Consider the following 16,633-nt stretch of genomic DNA (forward strand, 5'->3'; position numbering starts at 1 on the left):
GTGTCCGAATATTTACCTGTCACATTTTTAATTTATTTTTAAAAAATTTTGTTGGGTTCAAAATTCAAATATTGAGAATACAAGCCTTGAACTGTGACTGGACATGTCATGGGCCTCGTACTCGTTAGCCCGCCAACCAAATACGGGGATTTGGATATGCTGCTTTTTGATAATTTAGTAATTATGTTATGATAAAATTTCAATTTTCTCTATTTTCTAAAATTTATTAAATATTTTTAATATTTTAAAAAATATTAATTAATAATTCTGTTAGTTTTAATAATTAAGGATCATAAAATAGTTTAAAATATTTTTGATATAAAAAGCTAATTAGTATATATTTTATAAAATTGATAGAATAATTAATAAGTGTTTGAGCTAAATTTAGGTGTGTGTTCTCTTTAAGTTTCTAATTGAGAAATTGGTTGTTGAGTCACCAAGTTTGAGTGTCCGTTTAGTCTCATCGCCCGCATAGAAAGAGGTGCAGCATTATTTTTTGTCGTTCCTCAAAAAACGGTGATTGGAGCTTCTGCGAGTGGTGCTTACGCGCCGATCCAAGTTTCGATTTCAGTTTCACGCGACGGCGCATAAAGCGCGTATGGCGTCCGTTTGACTTCCAGTTTCTTCCCCGACGGTCGCCCGGTCATTTTTGGCATGTCTCCAGTGGAACTCCAACCATCCAACGTTGATTAGGAAGTATTCTTTAGTGGTAGCCTACTGTTCACTGGGTTAAATTCTGTTGTCTTACTTTAATTCGTTTGAAAGTATTGGAGTATAAGGTTTTAGTTGAAATAGTTTCTGACAGTAAGACTCATATTATTAAAATTATTCCAATGTCTCCTGTAACGATTGAGACAGATAAAATTTATTTTATTTTCTCTTCATATAAATGGGTTATTGATTTTGGATCAACGGATCACATGACAAGTAATCCTCATATTTTTACCAGCTTTCAATCTCATAAAACACAACACCTTCTCCTGTGTTACTATAATTGATGGGTCAACCTATAATATTGAAGGTTCTGATACTGTCAAACCTACTCTTTTTATTATCCTATCATTTATGTTAAGTTTACTTAATTTTGCCTTTAATTTAATCTCTGTAAGTAAACTTATCAAAGACCTAAATTGTTGTGTTTCCTTTTTTCCTCATCATTGTCTCATTCAGGATTTTGTGATGAAACAGATTATTGGTGAAGAACATGTATATGGGGGTCTTTATATTTTGGATGCATGGGTGCCTCTGTTTATTGCCTGCTCTAGTGTCGTATCTCCGTTCGAAATACATTGTCGGTTGGAATATCCTTCTTTACCAGTTTTGAAGAAGTTATACCCTCAATCTTCACTAGAATGTGAGTCATGTCATTTGCAAAACATCATCGAAACTTTTTAAGTCCTAGAGTTAATAAATGAGCCGAGTCTACTTTCAAATTAGTTCATTCAGATATTTACGACCCATGTCCGGTTGGATCTAAGACTGAATTCAGATATTTTATCACTTTTGTGGATGATTACTGATGAGTTGCAAAACTCACCACTTTTTCCTTATTAAATTTCATGATTTTGATATAAACAATTGATTTTTACTTGAAATTTAATTTTAGATAGGTTTTCATGCAAAAATTAAGAAGAGAAACAAAAAAAGGCTAAATTAGAAGATTTTCTTACTGCGGGTTATAGTCTTGCCTAAGGCTGTAGCTCAAGGCGACAAACTCTAAAATTTGAATTTGCCCGCTGTAATTCTGATTTTTCTAGCTGTACAGAATTCAGATCAGTTTCAAATTGAAACATATACAATCATATTAAGATTGTAATAAAATAGGAGTAGTAGAATTTATTTTAAATTGTAAATATTTATCTTTTTGTTGAGGAAAGTCTATATAAAAACTGTCCAAGAGCTAACCTAGGCATCTCATATTTTTTCTCTTCGTCTCCTCTCTCACATTCGACTACCTCCTAGTTGCCTTTTTCTTTTTCTTTTCTTTAGTTTTTTGTAATTTTATTATAACTCTTAAAAACTAAACACTCTTTTCAGAGACTAAACACTCCTTTCAGTGACTAAACACTCCTTTCAGTTAAAGGTAATCAAAATTGAGATTTATTCAAAATTGTGAGGTTATATTCTTAACTTTTCTTTATCTTATTTATGTTTTCAATTAATTTTTATTTTTGAGGAACACCATCTCTATTGTTGCCATTTTTAAAGTGTATGTGAAATCGTAACTCATTTGATTTATCTATAAATTCTTTTGAATAAAAAAAAAAAAAGTTTTAATTGAAGAGTATTGCAACAACAAGTAAACTTTAATCCCAATCAAGAGGATTTAGTTAACAAAGAGTATCGAGGAAACTTATAGTTGAATTTGAAGAGCAATAGAAAAATGATATAAGGATGAGAGGACGTTAAAGAAAATTGGTAAATTCTACTTCAGCTTACTGTTGTCTATTTGATTATTACGGCTTAGTTGAATAACTTACGGAAGTGGGCTCTCTACATTGTATGTACTGATAAAAAAAATATATTATTTTTTTAGTTGATATATGCCACATAGAAGGTAATAGGGAGTTTTATTTTATTTAAATAAAAAATTTATGGAATTTTAAAATGTAAAAATAAAATTTGTGCATCTTACTATTATAGACCCCTAAATTGATGTATTGTCTATATAAATTACCCAATTTAATATGAATCAAATTGATCCATCATTTTTTTCCAATAAAATATTAAAGAAAAAAAAAGAAGAAAGCTTGGATTTGTACGGCAGCGCAGATATTTCAACTAAAGTTTTTAATAATTTTAAATATTCTTCTTTTAGATTTTCTACGTACTTTTCATTTCATTTAGTTTTTTTTTCCTAAAAAATATAATAATTCAAAATTTAATAAAAATAAAAATAAAAAATTTACATATGAAAGTCACATATATATATACACGTGGCCTCCTACTCGGGACTTGAGGCAAGAAGACCCTTTATCTCCATTTCTTTTCTTATTCTGTGCAGAAGGGCTCTTTAGCCCGAATACCCCAAAGATATTAAGAGAGCAAATTTCGATATTGCTTCATGTGTCTAACATAGGTGGTCTAGATATGTTTATAGGGCTGGAAACTATAATTACTAGAGATAAGACCAACACTTTCAAATCCATAAAAGCCAAAATTCAGAATAAGGTGGCTAGTTGGAAGGAGAAATTGCTCTCTCAATGAGGAAAAGAGGTTATAATCAAGGCGGTTGCTTCAACTATACTTGTATATGCCATGTTCTGCTTTCCACTACCTTCCACCCTATGTCACTCTATTAATAGTATAATTGCAAACTTTTAGTGGGGATAGATGGATCATGAAAGGAAAATGTACTAGATTTCTTTTTTCAAAAACATGCAGGATCCGAAAATATTTTCGGATCCTGTGTGTCAACGGACTGTGTTCGGCAGTCATACTGTCGGCAGTCATACTGTCGAACACGGTTGTTCGATACCATGGGTGTCGAACACGGTTGTTCGATACTATGGGTGTCGAACACGGTTATTCGATACCATGGGTGTCAAGCTCGTCCGTGCCACTGGAGCAGTGCAATCTACTCCCGTGGCCGCTATGCACTGCTCCCGTGGCCGCCAGCTTGGCGGAGCAAACAATTCTGGTGCGTGGCATGTTCGCCACCTTGGGTGGCGAACATGCACAGAAAAGGTGGCAAACATGCACAGAAAAGTACACCTCGTCAGGAATCCCTGACGAGGCTTGACTGAGGAAAAGTGTTCGGCTCTGCATGCATGCAGAGCCACGCGGACCTGTACAGGTCCGTGAACCATTTAATTGTTGCCTGAGCAATTTAATTCTTTCTCTCCTTTTCCGCACCTTCTTCCTTCTTCTCATTTTCTCTTCTTCCTCTGCATTTCTCTCCACCATTTTCTTTCTCTTTTCTTCTTCCTCTCTGCAAATTCGCCTACACTGTCTTTACTCTGCACTCGTCCCGCGAAGAATATCAAGTATTTCGTTAAACTTTTCTTCAAATTTAAATATATTTATATTTTTTAGATTAAATAAAATTATTAATATAATTTTGTATATAAATTTTTTAATTTTAAAAATTTTATTAAAAAATTTGTAAAATATTTAAAAATTAAATAATTAATATTATCTGTAAAATATTAATTAAAATTAAAATAAAGTAAAAAAAATAGTAATACCCTTTTATTTTTGTAAAGGAATGTGTGGAGAAACTTGTAAAATTTTATTTAATAAATTTTTATTTTTGAAAAAATATAATAATTTAAGTTTAAATATTATAATAATTTATAAATTTATTATTAATAATTTTATTAATATATTTATTATGATAATATATAAATTGATTTGTGTTAATTATATATTTTGTATAATTTTTTTGAAATTATTTTTTAATATTTAATAAAATTTAATATTTTTAAATGTAATTATAATTGAAATGATATCTGTAAAAAATTTGTAAAATATTTAAAAATTAACTAATTAATATTATCTGTAAAATATTAATTAAAATTAAAATAAAGTAAAAAAAAATAGTAATACCCTTTTATTTTTGTAAAGGAATGTGTGGAGAAACTTGTAAAATTTTATTTAATAAATTTTTATTTTTTAAAAAATATAATAATTTAAGTTTAAATATTATAATAATTTATAAATTTATTATTAATAATTTTATTAATATATTTATTATGATAATATATAAATTGATTTGTGTTAATTATATATTTTGTATAATTTTTTTGAAATTATTTTTTAATATTTAATAAAATTTAATATTTTTAAATGTAATTATAATTGAAATGTAATTATAATTGAAATTATTTTTTAATATTTAATAAAATTTAATATCAGCAGTTCCTCGCACCGGGTCCATGGCAAGGTCGATTACGGGCTCCACATGAGAGGAGACATCGAGGGTGTGTGACTGGTGATCATGGCTGACTTCGAGTTGAACATGTATGTATGAAGTGTTTAAATTTAAATTTTTTGATCATATTTATGATTCATTTTCATTTTTGTCATTGCATGTGTAAATTAAACATCACCCCTATGGCTAGCACTGGAGGATGCTGCTACTAGTTTATTCCACGTGTTAATTGGGTGAGTTTAATTTCTTAGTTTCACTATCATGACCTTGTTTGCGGTTGTTGTTCAACTCCTTTATTTTTTTTGTTGGATAGTTAGTTCATTATATTCTATGATATTGATTGCGTATTATGATTCACTTTCATGTTGATCAATTCATGTGTTAATTATACATGATACATTCTTGTCGGAGAAAAGATAAAGCTGCTTCTGAATTAATTACACATATCACTTTGGTACGTTAAATTAATTATCTTGATTTAATTATGCTTTATCAAGATTTTGCTATGAGTTAAAATTGGGTAGATGTAAAAAGAAGTGTAGTGGTTAAGGTTGAAGTTTATAGAAGTGTGATGTTTCTATTAACAGGTGAAATTAAACCCATATTTCAGGGGAAACTCTACCAGATTTTTGGTATAAGTGACAATGTTTTACATTTCAACAGGTCAGCATTATTGAGGCACTTTTGATTTTAATAGTCGTTGACTCGTTGATTTGTTTTTCCTCGATAGGTTCTTGGTGATTACTCATCAGATAATAACTTTTTGAAGTTGTAAATGACTACAGATGATAGAATGAGTTACGAAAAGACTGAAGTTGTCGATATAGCATTGTAATTTTATGGTTCATAAGAGCAAATATATGTGTGTGGTTTCTCGTATAAAAAATTGATGTAATTATTGTGTGAATTTGTAATAATTGGTGCGAATTTGTAATTAACATGTGTTGATCCAAGTGGCGCTTTGATTTCATATTGGGTTGATTTTATAATTTTTGTTAATTTATGGTATGATTATTTAATTGATTTTAGTATTGAAGGCATAATTATTGAAATTTTACATTTTCATTAAAGAACAAATATTTGTACACATCAACTAAAAAAATAAAATTTTGAACTACAAGCTAGGGGAGCACAGAAACCTGCATAATACAGAATATTGAATTTATTATTCAATCTCCATTTATATTATTTCAAATATTTTTTTTCTTTAAAATGCTTAATAAAAAGAATTTTTAAATCAAGGAATAAATTAAAATATTTCTTAAAAAATAATTTTTTTTATAAACATAAATGTAATTTTTCATAAAATTTTATTAAGACTTTTATAAATATATTTATTAATATATTTTATTTTTTAATTACAATTTAAATATAAAAATTAAATTATTTATTATAATAAAATAATTAATTAATAAAAATATTAAAGATATTTTAATCTCTATTTATTTACGAAAACATATTTTATATTGTTTGACTTTTCAAATTTTCGTAAAATTAAGTTAATATAAATCTAAATTATTTTATCAAAAATATTTATTTTTTATTTTTAAAAAATATTATTAATACATTTATATATAAATATTTCAAATATATTTTACTTTTAAAAATTAAAATTAAATAATAAAATAAATAAAATTCTATTTGTTTTAAATAGTTTAATTAACTAATAAAATTTTATGATAAGTAAAACTTAAGTTATCCACGATCATGAGTCATGATCCCGTCGTATTCGGCTGTTCTACTGTGAACTTTCACATCAACAGCAAAATTCCTCACAACAACCGATTTTAAAATTATATCAAATAATTTATAATATAATTAAAATTTTTTTATAACATAATAATTAACTGAATTTTTTACAATATTTATGTACTTGATGACCCATCCATACAAGTTTTCTTATTGTGCCCCATCCTGCCACAAATTCAACAATGGACTCTGGACGTTTCTTTTATTTTGTTTGACCTCCAGTCCATCTCATTACGTACTCTAGAGGACCTCGACCGTCCCTTCTTCCTTGTTCTAGAAATGTCAGGCACGAGAGGAAGTCCATCTGTTGCAGGCCAATAGTCAGGATGTCCAAGAGGATGGAACGTGCAGGCGTAACATTGGATTGTACGATCCAATTTATAATAATCAGACACAAATTGTTCGTAGTCAATTGAATATGACATGCATGCAGCAATAGCATGAGAACATGGTATTCTTATCTCCTGAAATTTGCCACAAGTGCATGTTTGATCCATGAGTTTGACCACTTGCTTATGCTTCCCGTTTGCAGTAATTATTTCGCAAACCATTGTCTGACTATTAAACCGCTGGACTCTATATCCATTTGCTTTAATTGCATTAGCACGCAGTGTGTCACTACAATACTGACTGAAAACATAGTCTCTGCTTTGTTGATCCAAAAACGTTGTCCTCCGTGTATCAAAATAATGGACACACTGGAAAAATATTTTTTCAACCATTGCCATTATTGGCAACGCCCGGAATCCTTTCATCATGCCGTTTAGCGATTCTGCCATGTTCGTTGTCATCACACCATACCTCTGTCCACCATCGTGCGATCTCGTCCATTTCTCTAAATTTATCTTAATTGCCCAATCGTAGGATTCTGGGTGCACCTCCCGAATATTGTTCATTGCATCATAAAATTTTCTTTTCTTATTTTCATTTGCTGATATAAATGACAAGTTTATAAAAGTTAAATTACCACTAGTCAAAAGTGACATTAAATTTAAAATATTAAGTAAACTTCGTATTAAAACATGACACATACCTGCCTTGCGCAACGCTTCCTTTATTGCTGCATTTTTGAATGTCTTACTGTAATTACTCAGAACATGTCTGATGCAGTAACAATGATGACCAGATGGAGGTTGCCACCAATCTTTCTGCATCGCCTTCAAAATTCCAGCATGTCGATCTGAAATTACACACAAATCTTCTCGGTTGGTCACAAAGATCCTTAAGCAATCCATAAACCATGACCAATTGTCCCCGTCCTCCTTATCTACAATGGCAAAAGCTAATGGAAATAGTTAATTATTTCCATCAAGTGCAGTTGCACACAGTATACACCCGGTGTATTTTCCGTACAAGAATGTCCCATCGATTAAGATAACAGGTCGGCAATGTTTAAATCCCTCAATTGATTGCTTAAAAGCCCAGAACATACGGTCAAACATACGACACATCGGATTTAATCGCTCATTTATCTAATGTGGATTATCTTCGATCATGTATACTGTTTATGGGTTAAAATAATGAAGAGCAGTCACGAATCTACGCAAACGATTGTATGATTCATTCCAACCCCCATAAAGCCGTGCAATTGCCTTCTGTTTAGCTTTCCATGTTTTCTGATAAGACGGCTCGTACCCAAATTTATCCCGCACTTCAACTTGTAGGGCAGCAATTTTTATATCGGGCTGCTGTTCAATTAATGCAAATATGAATGAACAAATGAAATTCTCATCCAATTGGCTATGGTTTTTTGTTACCTGAGGATTTGTACACGTGTGCGGTTCATTGTATCTCGTAATTTCCATACGTCCTCCCCTTCTTTCTTGGATGCTCGAAGCCTCCATGCACATCCACTGTCTTTGTCTTTACACTTTATAGAATACGTCTTCTCCCTTGTTTCATGATAACAAAATTGATGGTGATGTCTTAGATGATATTCTTTTGCAGCCGCAGCCACTGCATCTCTCGAAGAAAATATCATCCCAACTGAAAACTCTTTAGAAGGATCCCAAAAGTAACTACCTTTTGGCTTATCATAAGGATCCACCCTCAGCAAATCAAATTCTATTTCTGGATATGGGGGAGGATGAACAACAGGCACAATAGAATTAGGAAATTGTGTGTTGTAATATCGAGACTCACTCCCAATATCCTCCTGTCCATTATCATCATCATCATCCTCAGTAGACATCCATGAATCATCGTCGTCCTCATCCTCATCCTTGTCATCGTCCTCGTCCTCGTTCTCATTCTCTACTGTATCAGATAAATTAATTGACGGCCCTGCAAGACTATCAGATAAACCATAATCATCAACTATATTTTGCTCTTCACATGGTTCATCATTTGATTCAACAGCAGTTCCAGATGGTCCAATATCAGCATTCTCATTTGTAGTATCAACACAACGAAGTATCTTAACATACATTTCTATACCAGGTATACCACCAATTTGATACAAGTAATTAAACATACTAGATACATCATCTTCACCCCATATCTCCATACATTCAAATTTTAAGGATCCATCCACAATTGTAGGCTTTCTAAAACTAATCGTCTCTATAAATTCATTATTCTCGGATAATCCAATTGCACGAGCAATTTTACCGACCAATTGATTAAAACTAATCTGTTTACCCAATGGAATAATCTTTGAAAAACCTCCATCATAATCGTAACCATTACAACTATTTATAACATTATCATCCCAATGAATATTAGCATATGCAGGAACTGCCATTTCTCTGAAAAAAAAAGAATAATAAATAATTTTACCACCATTTAATATATACATAAAGAAAATAAAAATTTAGAATATAAAATATTTAAAATTTACCTACGTTTTTTCTTTTGTATTCGAATCGATAAGAGAAAATAATATTTTTATGAAATTTGTAGAGGGAAAGAAATAATTTATAGAACGTAATTTATAAAGTAATGAATGAAGTAATTTATATTGGTAGGTGTAATTGGTGATTGAGAGGTGATTGGTGGGATAATGTATAGGCGGAGACGGACTCTAGTTCGACACTAACACTGTCGAAATAGGGTCACGGGGTGTGCATGCCCTACATGCATGCTCCTGCGTGCATGCAGGGCCGTAGGGGCGTGCATGCAGGGGCACATGCATGTGCAGGCTTTAGCTCTTCGGCACTTCTAGTGCCGAAGAGCTTTCTTTATTAAAATAATTTTAAAATAAAAAATTACAACTACTTTATTAAAATAATTTTAAAATAAAAAAATAAAATGTATTAAATATTTTTAAAAATTAAAATATTATATTTTTAAATAACTATTAAATTTTATTATTTCTTAATTTATATTTATTTTAAAAATATTAAATTTTATTTTTAACGGTATAATAAATTTTAATTTTTTAAAAATAAAAAAAATATATAATATTTTAATAATAAATAAGTTTTTCATAGACTATTCAAATTTAGAAAATATTTTAATTTTAAAATATATAAATTTACTAGATAATAAATTAAACAATTTAAATTTAAATATTATAATAATATTATTATTAAATATTATTAAAAATTGATTTTATAATATAATTAGAAATGGGTTATTAATTGATTGATGGTTAAAAAAATATATAATTTTAAATATAAAAAATAAATTTAATATTAATATATTTTAATTAATATCAATAAATAAATTTTAATTTAGTATAATATTTTTATTAATTTTTATAAATTTTTTAAATATATATTTATTTTATATATTTTATTTTCATTTATAAGGCCTGAATTCGCTGCGGAACAAATTTCTGTGGCATCACATGCATGCCTGTGCATGGGTACATGCATGTGGTACGGTACTGTGATACCATGCATGCATGCATAAAAGTGAGTGGCGGACACTTTCCTTTGGTCAAATTCCTGACGAAGCTTCGTTTTCCGTGGGTGTCGAACACCCACGATGTTGAACAAGCCACAAGTGTTCGCCACTTTAAGTGGCGAACAATTTATTGGCAATCTGGCAGCCACGGGAGCAGTGTAAGTGCCGAACAAGCTCTCCAGACCCATGGTGTCGAACTCGACTTTGTTCGACACTCATGATGTCGAACTCGACTTTGTTCGATACTCATGGTATCGAACAAGCGTGTTCGACAGTATGACTGCCGAACCAGCTGCGTTGACACACAGAATTCGAAAATATTTTCGAATTCTGCATGTTTTTTAAATTATTTTTCTGTTTTTGCATGATTTGAAAAATTGCTCTTGGGTTTTCGAGGTCTTGAACTTTTCAATATGGCCCTCCTAGCCAAGCAAGGATGGCGAATCATTTCTAAGCCTACTTCTCTAGCAGCTTGAGTACTCAAAGAGAATTATTTTCCCTTTCACTTCCATTTTTTAGGCTTAACAAGGCTCAAGGCTTCCATGCGCATGGCAAAGTATCTTATGGGGAAGAGAACTCTTGAAAGAGGGTGTTCGATGTCACTTCAATGATGGGTAATCAATTCTTTTCAAGACAAACAGATGGAATCCAAACTCCTTCCCAAATCTACCTAAGTTGAGATTAGATGCAGATCCTTCGATTAATTGGATCTCTCAATTATTGGACAGTAATGGACAATCATGGAATACTCAGGCACTGCATGCTATCTTTGATGAATAAGAGGTCTGAAATATTCAGGTTATTCCCGTTAGTATATTCCCTGCAGTAGACTCATTAGCTTGGCACTTTACAAATTCAAGGAGTTATATTGTTAAATCTGGCTATTAATTTGCATGTTGTATCTGTAAAAAGAAGAATGAAGAGCTTATGGGCAGTCTTGGACCTTTGTATTCCAACTCCAACATGGAAATGTGGAAACATTTATGGAAACTGAAGCTCCCACCGAAAATCTCTATTTTCTTATGGAAATTTTTACATGACAGATTGCCCACCAACTCTCTAATTAGTTTTTGATTGCCATTCTTTTATAAGTCTTGCAAATTTTATGGTGAGATAGAAACCTTGAGGCACTTATTCTTTCAATGTCCAAGAGCTATCCAAACCTGTATTCTGTTCCCTTTGATACTTCATTCGTCAATGATACTTGGTTCAACAGTAAGAGAATGCTGGTCTGAGCTCATCTCTTCTTTTGATGCTTCACAGAAGCTAAGTGATTTAGAAGTTCTGATGCTCTTTCTTTTGGGGAATTTATGGAAGAGTAGAAATAATTTTATCTTTAGAGACCAATTTCTTCCTCCTCATGACATTTTTGCTTTAACAACCCACGATTGGGAGGAGTTTCTTTTTAACATGGTTTCATCTTTGACTCCTCAAATGGAAACCCATCAAAACTCGCCCTCTTGGTGTTACTCACCCTGTGATCTTATTAAAGTCAACTTTGACATTGCGTTTAATGTTAAGAAGAATTTTGGTGTGATAGTAGCTCTAGACCAAGATGATCAAGGACAGCCACATGGTTAGATTTATAAGCGTGTGTATGACATTTTAGGACCCTTGTTTAAAAATAAAATGTAAAAAATAAAAAATAAAATTATTAAAAATCGAAACTGATCAAACCGAACCGAACCGAAATAACTAAAATTTCTAAAATTAAAAACCGAACTGAACTGAAATGTATAAAAAATCAAATCAAATTTTTAAATCAGTTCTGTTCGATCGATTTTTTCAATTTGAACCGAATATTACTCATCCCTAATAATAAATGCATCTAAGTAAATCTGACAGATTTCAAGTTTTACTCTCCTACTTCTCAATTTCAATTTCAAAAAAAATTTTTGTTTTTTCTCCTCTTTCAACTCTATCTATCTATCTATATATATATATATATATATATATAAGACTCCGCCGCGAATGAGTACTTTTCATTGATTTTGATAGTTGACTTGCAATATTTCAATAAATTGTTGCATCTAATTGATTTAATTTCTATATAAATTGTAATTAGTCCAATAATTGCAAAAAACACAGTTTACCGTTTGAACATAAATTTGCCATGACGACGTTGCTTTATTACTTAGCGCGATCATACACTCATTGATTAGCATAAAAAATATATTATATAAATTAAAAAATGTAACATATGATTTACTTAATTAAATATATATGAAATTTCTTTGTATTAGTGCAATTTTTGTCAATGAATTTCTGTTTGTTTTCACCAAGTAAAATTTTAATATCTTTTAATTAAAAAATTTCGTGTATTCAAATTGTAAAATACAAGCAAATCTTGAAATATCCTCCAAGCTAATATATATATATTTTTTAAATTGATATATTTACCTTTGTAATTGTTTGTCTTTTGATTAATAATTTCGTGTATTCATAATATTTAAAAAAAAAAAAGGAAACATTGTGAATTCTAAATGAGTTTATCTATCCAAATCTTTTTGAAGTAGTTCGTAAAAATAAATAGAGAAATAATAATATAACACCTCATCCATCTTGAAGACACTGTATAGCGTTTTTGCTATAATTAAAAGAATATTGTGTAAGAGTTCTTTTTTCAGAAAAAAAAAAAGTCTAGTGTGCTAACCGGATTAGACATCTAATGTTTATTTATTTTATTCTAGGATTAATAATTTTAAATTTATCAAAATTCTAAAAATAATTTTAATAAAATTAAATTAATTTTTGTAAGTTATTAAAATTTATATTTTTCAAGTGATTGAAAAAAATTTGAATATAACATGTTAATCTGTAAAAAGAAAAGATGAGTTGGTAGGCGTTTAAATACAATGATTTTAATATTCAAGTCAATAAATTTTTGAATAATGGCGAGTGTAAATAGAGAATTTGAGGCTGAGAAGAGTGCATAAGAATATGTATCTTGAATTCAATGTATATTTAATTTTTATACTGTAATAAGATAAAGTAGTTAATAATTTTTCTGAAAATTCAACTAGTATTTGTTAGTACATAAAAAATTTTGTGGTTGTAAATGTAATGGAGATGTATTGCATAATATCCTTTAACGATAGGTAGCTTTGTCGATTTACAGTGTTAAAACTAGGAGAAAGTACTATTTTATTTAAATAAAAAATTAATTAAATTAAATTAATTTAAAAATTCAGTTAAATTTTTTATTCATTTCGATTTGATTTAATTTTTAATTTTAAAAATTTTAATTATTTTAGTTTGATTTAATTTTAATCAGAAATAAATTAAAAAAATATAACCAAATCGAATCGATTAGCGATAATAGTGTATTATTTTTAATAATATAGAGATATTATATTATATTAAAGTTAAAATATTTTAATTAAATTTTAAAATATTAAAAATAAAGTGTAAAAAATAAAAATTTTATTAAAAATTTAAATTGAATCGAATTAAATCATACTGATTCAGTTCGATTCGATTTTTATCAGAATTAGTTCGATTTAATTTTATAAATACTAAAATTTTAATTTTAAATTTATTCAATTCAACTTAATTTAATTTCATACAAATGCGAGAATTACGTATTAATTATTAATAATAGTGAAATTTATATATAATACATCATAATTAACAATTATGATATAATTATTAAATCCCACTTTTATATTATAAAATTTCTCATCAACCTAACTTCTTAGTTCTTCCAAATATCTATTAAAATAGATATAATATCCTTCATCATAATTTAACATCACTCCTAAATACCCATAATACTGTAATAATAAGACAGCCAGATTCCAGACAGCAACATAAACATGACACCGCTTGCTCCGACGTGGGTTGAATCAGATGCCGTTGGCCCCGCAGCAACAGCCAAGGCAGAGTCCTCTGATTTTGGGATATCATCACATGTCCCTGACTTTTCAGACGTCACTTCCACGTGTAGCTTCAACCCTTTCTTGCAGATCTTTGAGTTTGTGCTCACGAAATACCGGATCCCTTCCTCATGTAGCGAAATGCTGTCTAAGCCGTTTGTATACATTCTGATTGGATTGCTTATATCACACGAGTCGTATTCCTCTTTAGTCTTGAGCTCAGCTATCGTTCCCTGTGCCATGGAGTATGCGAACCCTGCCCATCCAGCCCCGCCAAAAGGTTATAACCTTTATAAATTTATCCTGAATTATACCAATCAGTTTTTAAATATTTTTTTTTGTCTAAATTTAATCTTTTTGCCAAATTTCTATTATTGTTTTGAGTAATTAAAGAAATTCGTTATTTCATTTTTATAATTTTTAAACTCAATTAAAATATTTTATTATTTTTAAATACAATTAATTAGTTCTTATTACAAATTCCATTGGATATTGATTAAACACAATAAATATCTTTTTAAATTTAATTTGTAATATTTTTAATAAAATATTATAAAATTATCATACTATTATTATAAATTATTTCACTCTTTAATTAAAAAAATATTAATAAAATATCTAATTAGTTAAAGGTAAAATTAATTAAATTAAAAAATTATTATTTAATTTTTAAATTATAAAAAAATTCAATTAGTCTATCGATTTTAAAAAATTTAAAATTTGTACTAATTAATTTTTTTTATTAATTTTAATTATTAAATATTTTATTATTTAATTTTCATATTTTTTTAAAAATTTATTAATTGATTTTTTAATTTTATAAAAATTTATTAATTAATTTTATAAAAATTTATTAATTAATTTTTTATATTAGAGTATTTTAAAATTTTTTAAAATATTTAATGGTTAAAATTAATAATATTTTAATATATTTTCAAATTTAAATGTTTTTGCTAATAAAAAGATGAAATAATAAAATTTTTCTAAAATAATTAGTTAGTTATGTTTTAAGATAATAAGTTGCCTTTAATTGAATTTAAAAATTATATAAAAAAAATTTATAGTAATTTTCAGTGAATTTCACAATGAGACATGATGAGACATAATAGTAAATTTCAATTTGCTTTCTCAGCAACCAAACGAAAGTCGGCTGCAAGAAAATGAAAAAGAAAGAAAGGAGGAAAGAAAAGCTTACAAATTTTGTCTCCGATTCTGAATGTTCTGCCGGAAGACCAAGAAGCCACATCAGTAGAAGGGTCCCAGCCATGATCACCACCAACCAGATGGTTCACCTCTGCTGCAACCCATTTCCCACAAAGGCTTACTGAAATCACAGCCAAAGCCACCACTGTCTTCACTGCACTCGCCATTACTACAAAACAAAGAAACTTCGCTTCACTTGCTGTCCAAGTGAGAAAAGAGAGCTAATTAATATAAGAGAAAATTTGTGAAGGATAAGCCAAAAGCGAGACCTTTTCCAGGCAACTTCCTTTCTTAAAAGACTAAAAAGCTAAGCTACAGAAACCATGTAAGACTGTTTGGTGAAGATGGTAGTTTATGAAGGATACATGAAGCTGGCAGTGTAATCCACACGTGTGAGGCCGATGATGAAGCTGTCTTTTTAATTTTCTTATAAACTACGCAAAAACTCTCAAGCTCCCTAATTTTTTTATCAAATAAAATTTGAAATTTTTTTATTTAATACAAATAAATCATAGCTTAGTAAAATATTATTATTAATAAAAATATTTTTTACATATTTAAATATTAACAACGTTTTAGTTATTTTAATTAAAAATTAGCATTACAAGTTAAGAATAAAAATAACTATTTCTTAATAAAAATATTTTTTTTACCAAACAAAAGTATTTATATTTCTCAAAACAAAAGTATTAATTAAAAATATGTATTTAATTAATAAATTGAATAAAAATTTATATTAATCGAAGTTTCAATCAAATTTAAATGCTTATTTATCTGCAAGTTATTAATGAATTTTTCAACTTTAAAAAATATATTAAAATATATATAATATTTTAAAAATATATTAATTAATTTTAATCATTAAATTTTATGAAAAAATTTAAAACACTCTTAATATAAAAAAATTAATTAATGGAGTAATTAATAAATTTTTTTAAATTATAAAAATTAAATAGCAAACGCTTAACGGTCAGAATTAATAAATAAATAAATAATTTTTAAAATTTTAAAAATATTTTAATATCTTTTAAATTAATTAATAATTTTTTAATAATATAAAAACTAAATAATAAATTTTTTTTCT

The 16,633-nt window shown here is 28.6% G+C and overlaps 1 protein-coding gene across 2 annotated transcripts; it reads right to left on the reverse strand.

Moving 5' to 3' along the window:
• Positions 1-14,113: 14,113 nt before the first annotated feature.
• LOC110613159 (mavicyanin) lies at positions 14,114-15,962 on the reverse strand. Of its 2 annotated transcripts, XM_021754161.2 has the most exons (3): positions 15,819-15,962; positions 15,542-15,718; positions 14,114-14,602 (listed from the first exon to the last, which is right to left on the reverse strand). In XM_021754161.2, exons 2-3 carry the CDS (start codon positions 15,714-15,716, stop codon positions 14,229-14,231), a joined length of 549 nt encoding a protein of 182 aa, XP_021609853.1. In that variant the 5' UTR covers positions 15,717-15,718; positions 15,819-15,962; the 3' UTR covers positions 14,114-14,228. The 2 variants fall into 2 exon arrangements, with proteins under 2 accessions (XP_021609853.1, XP_021609852.1); XM_021754160.2 differs by lacking the exon at positions 15,819-15,962 and having other exon boundaries at positions 15,542-15,812.
• Positions 15,963-16,633: the final 671 nt, after the last annotated feature.

Source organism: Manihot esculenta, chromosome 4, assembly GCF_001659605.2.
Source record: "Manihot esculenta cultivar AM560-2 chromosome 4, M.esculenta_v8, whole genome shotgun sequence".
NCBI classification, from domain to species: Eukaryota; Viridiplantae; Streptophyta; class Magnoliopsida; order Malpighiales; family Euphorbiaceae; genus Manihot; species Manihot esculenta.

What these genes read in the sequence shown, in the direction of transcription:
- LOC110613159 (XM_021754161.2), bottom strand. Translation starts at nt 15,716, where the DNA reads ATGGCGAGTGCAGTGAAGACAGTGGTGGCTTTGGCTGTGATTTCAGTA. An exon ending in CAGAATCGGAGACAAAATTT is followed by an intron (nt 14,603 to 15,541) that starts GTAAGCTTTTCT and finishes CTGGATGGGCAG; the next exon opens with GGTTCGCATACTCCATGGCA.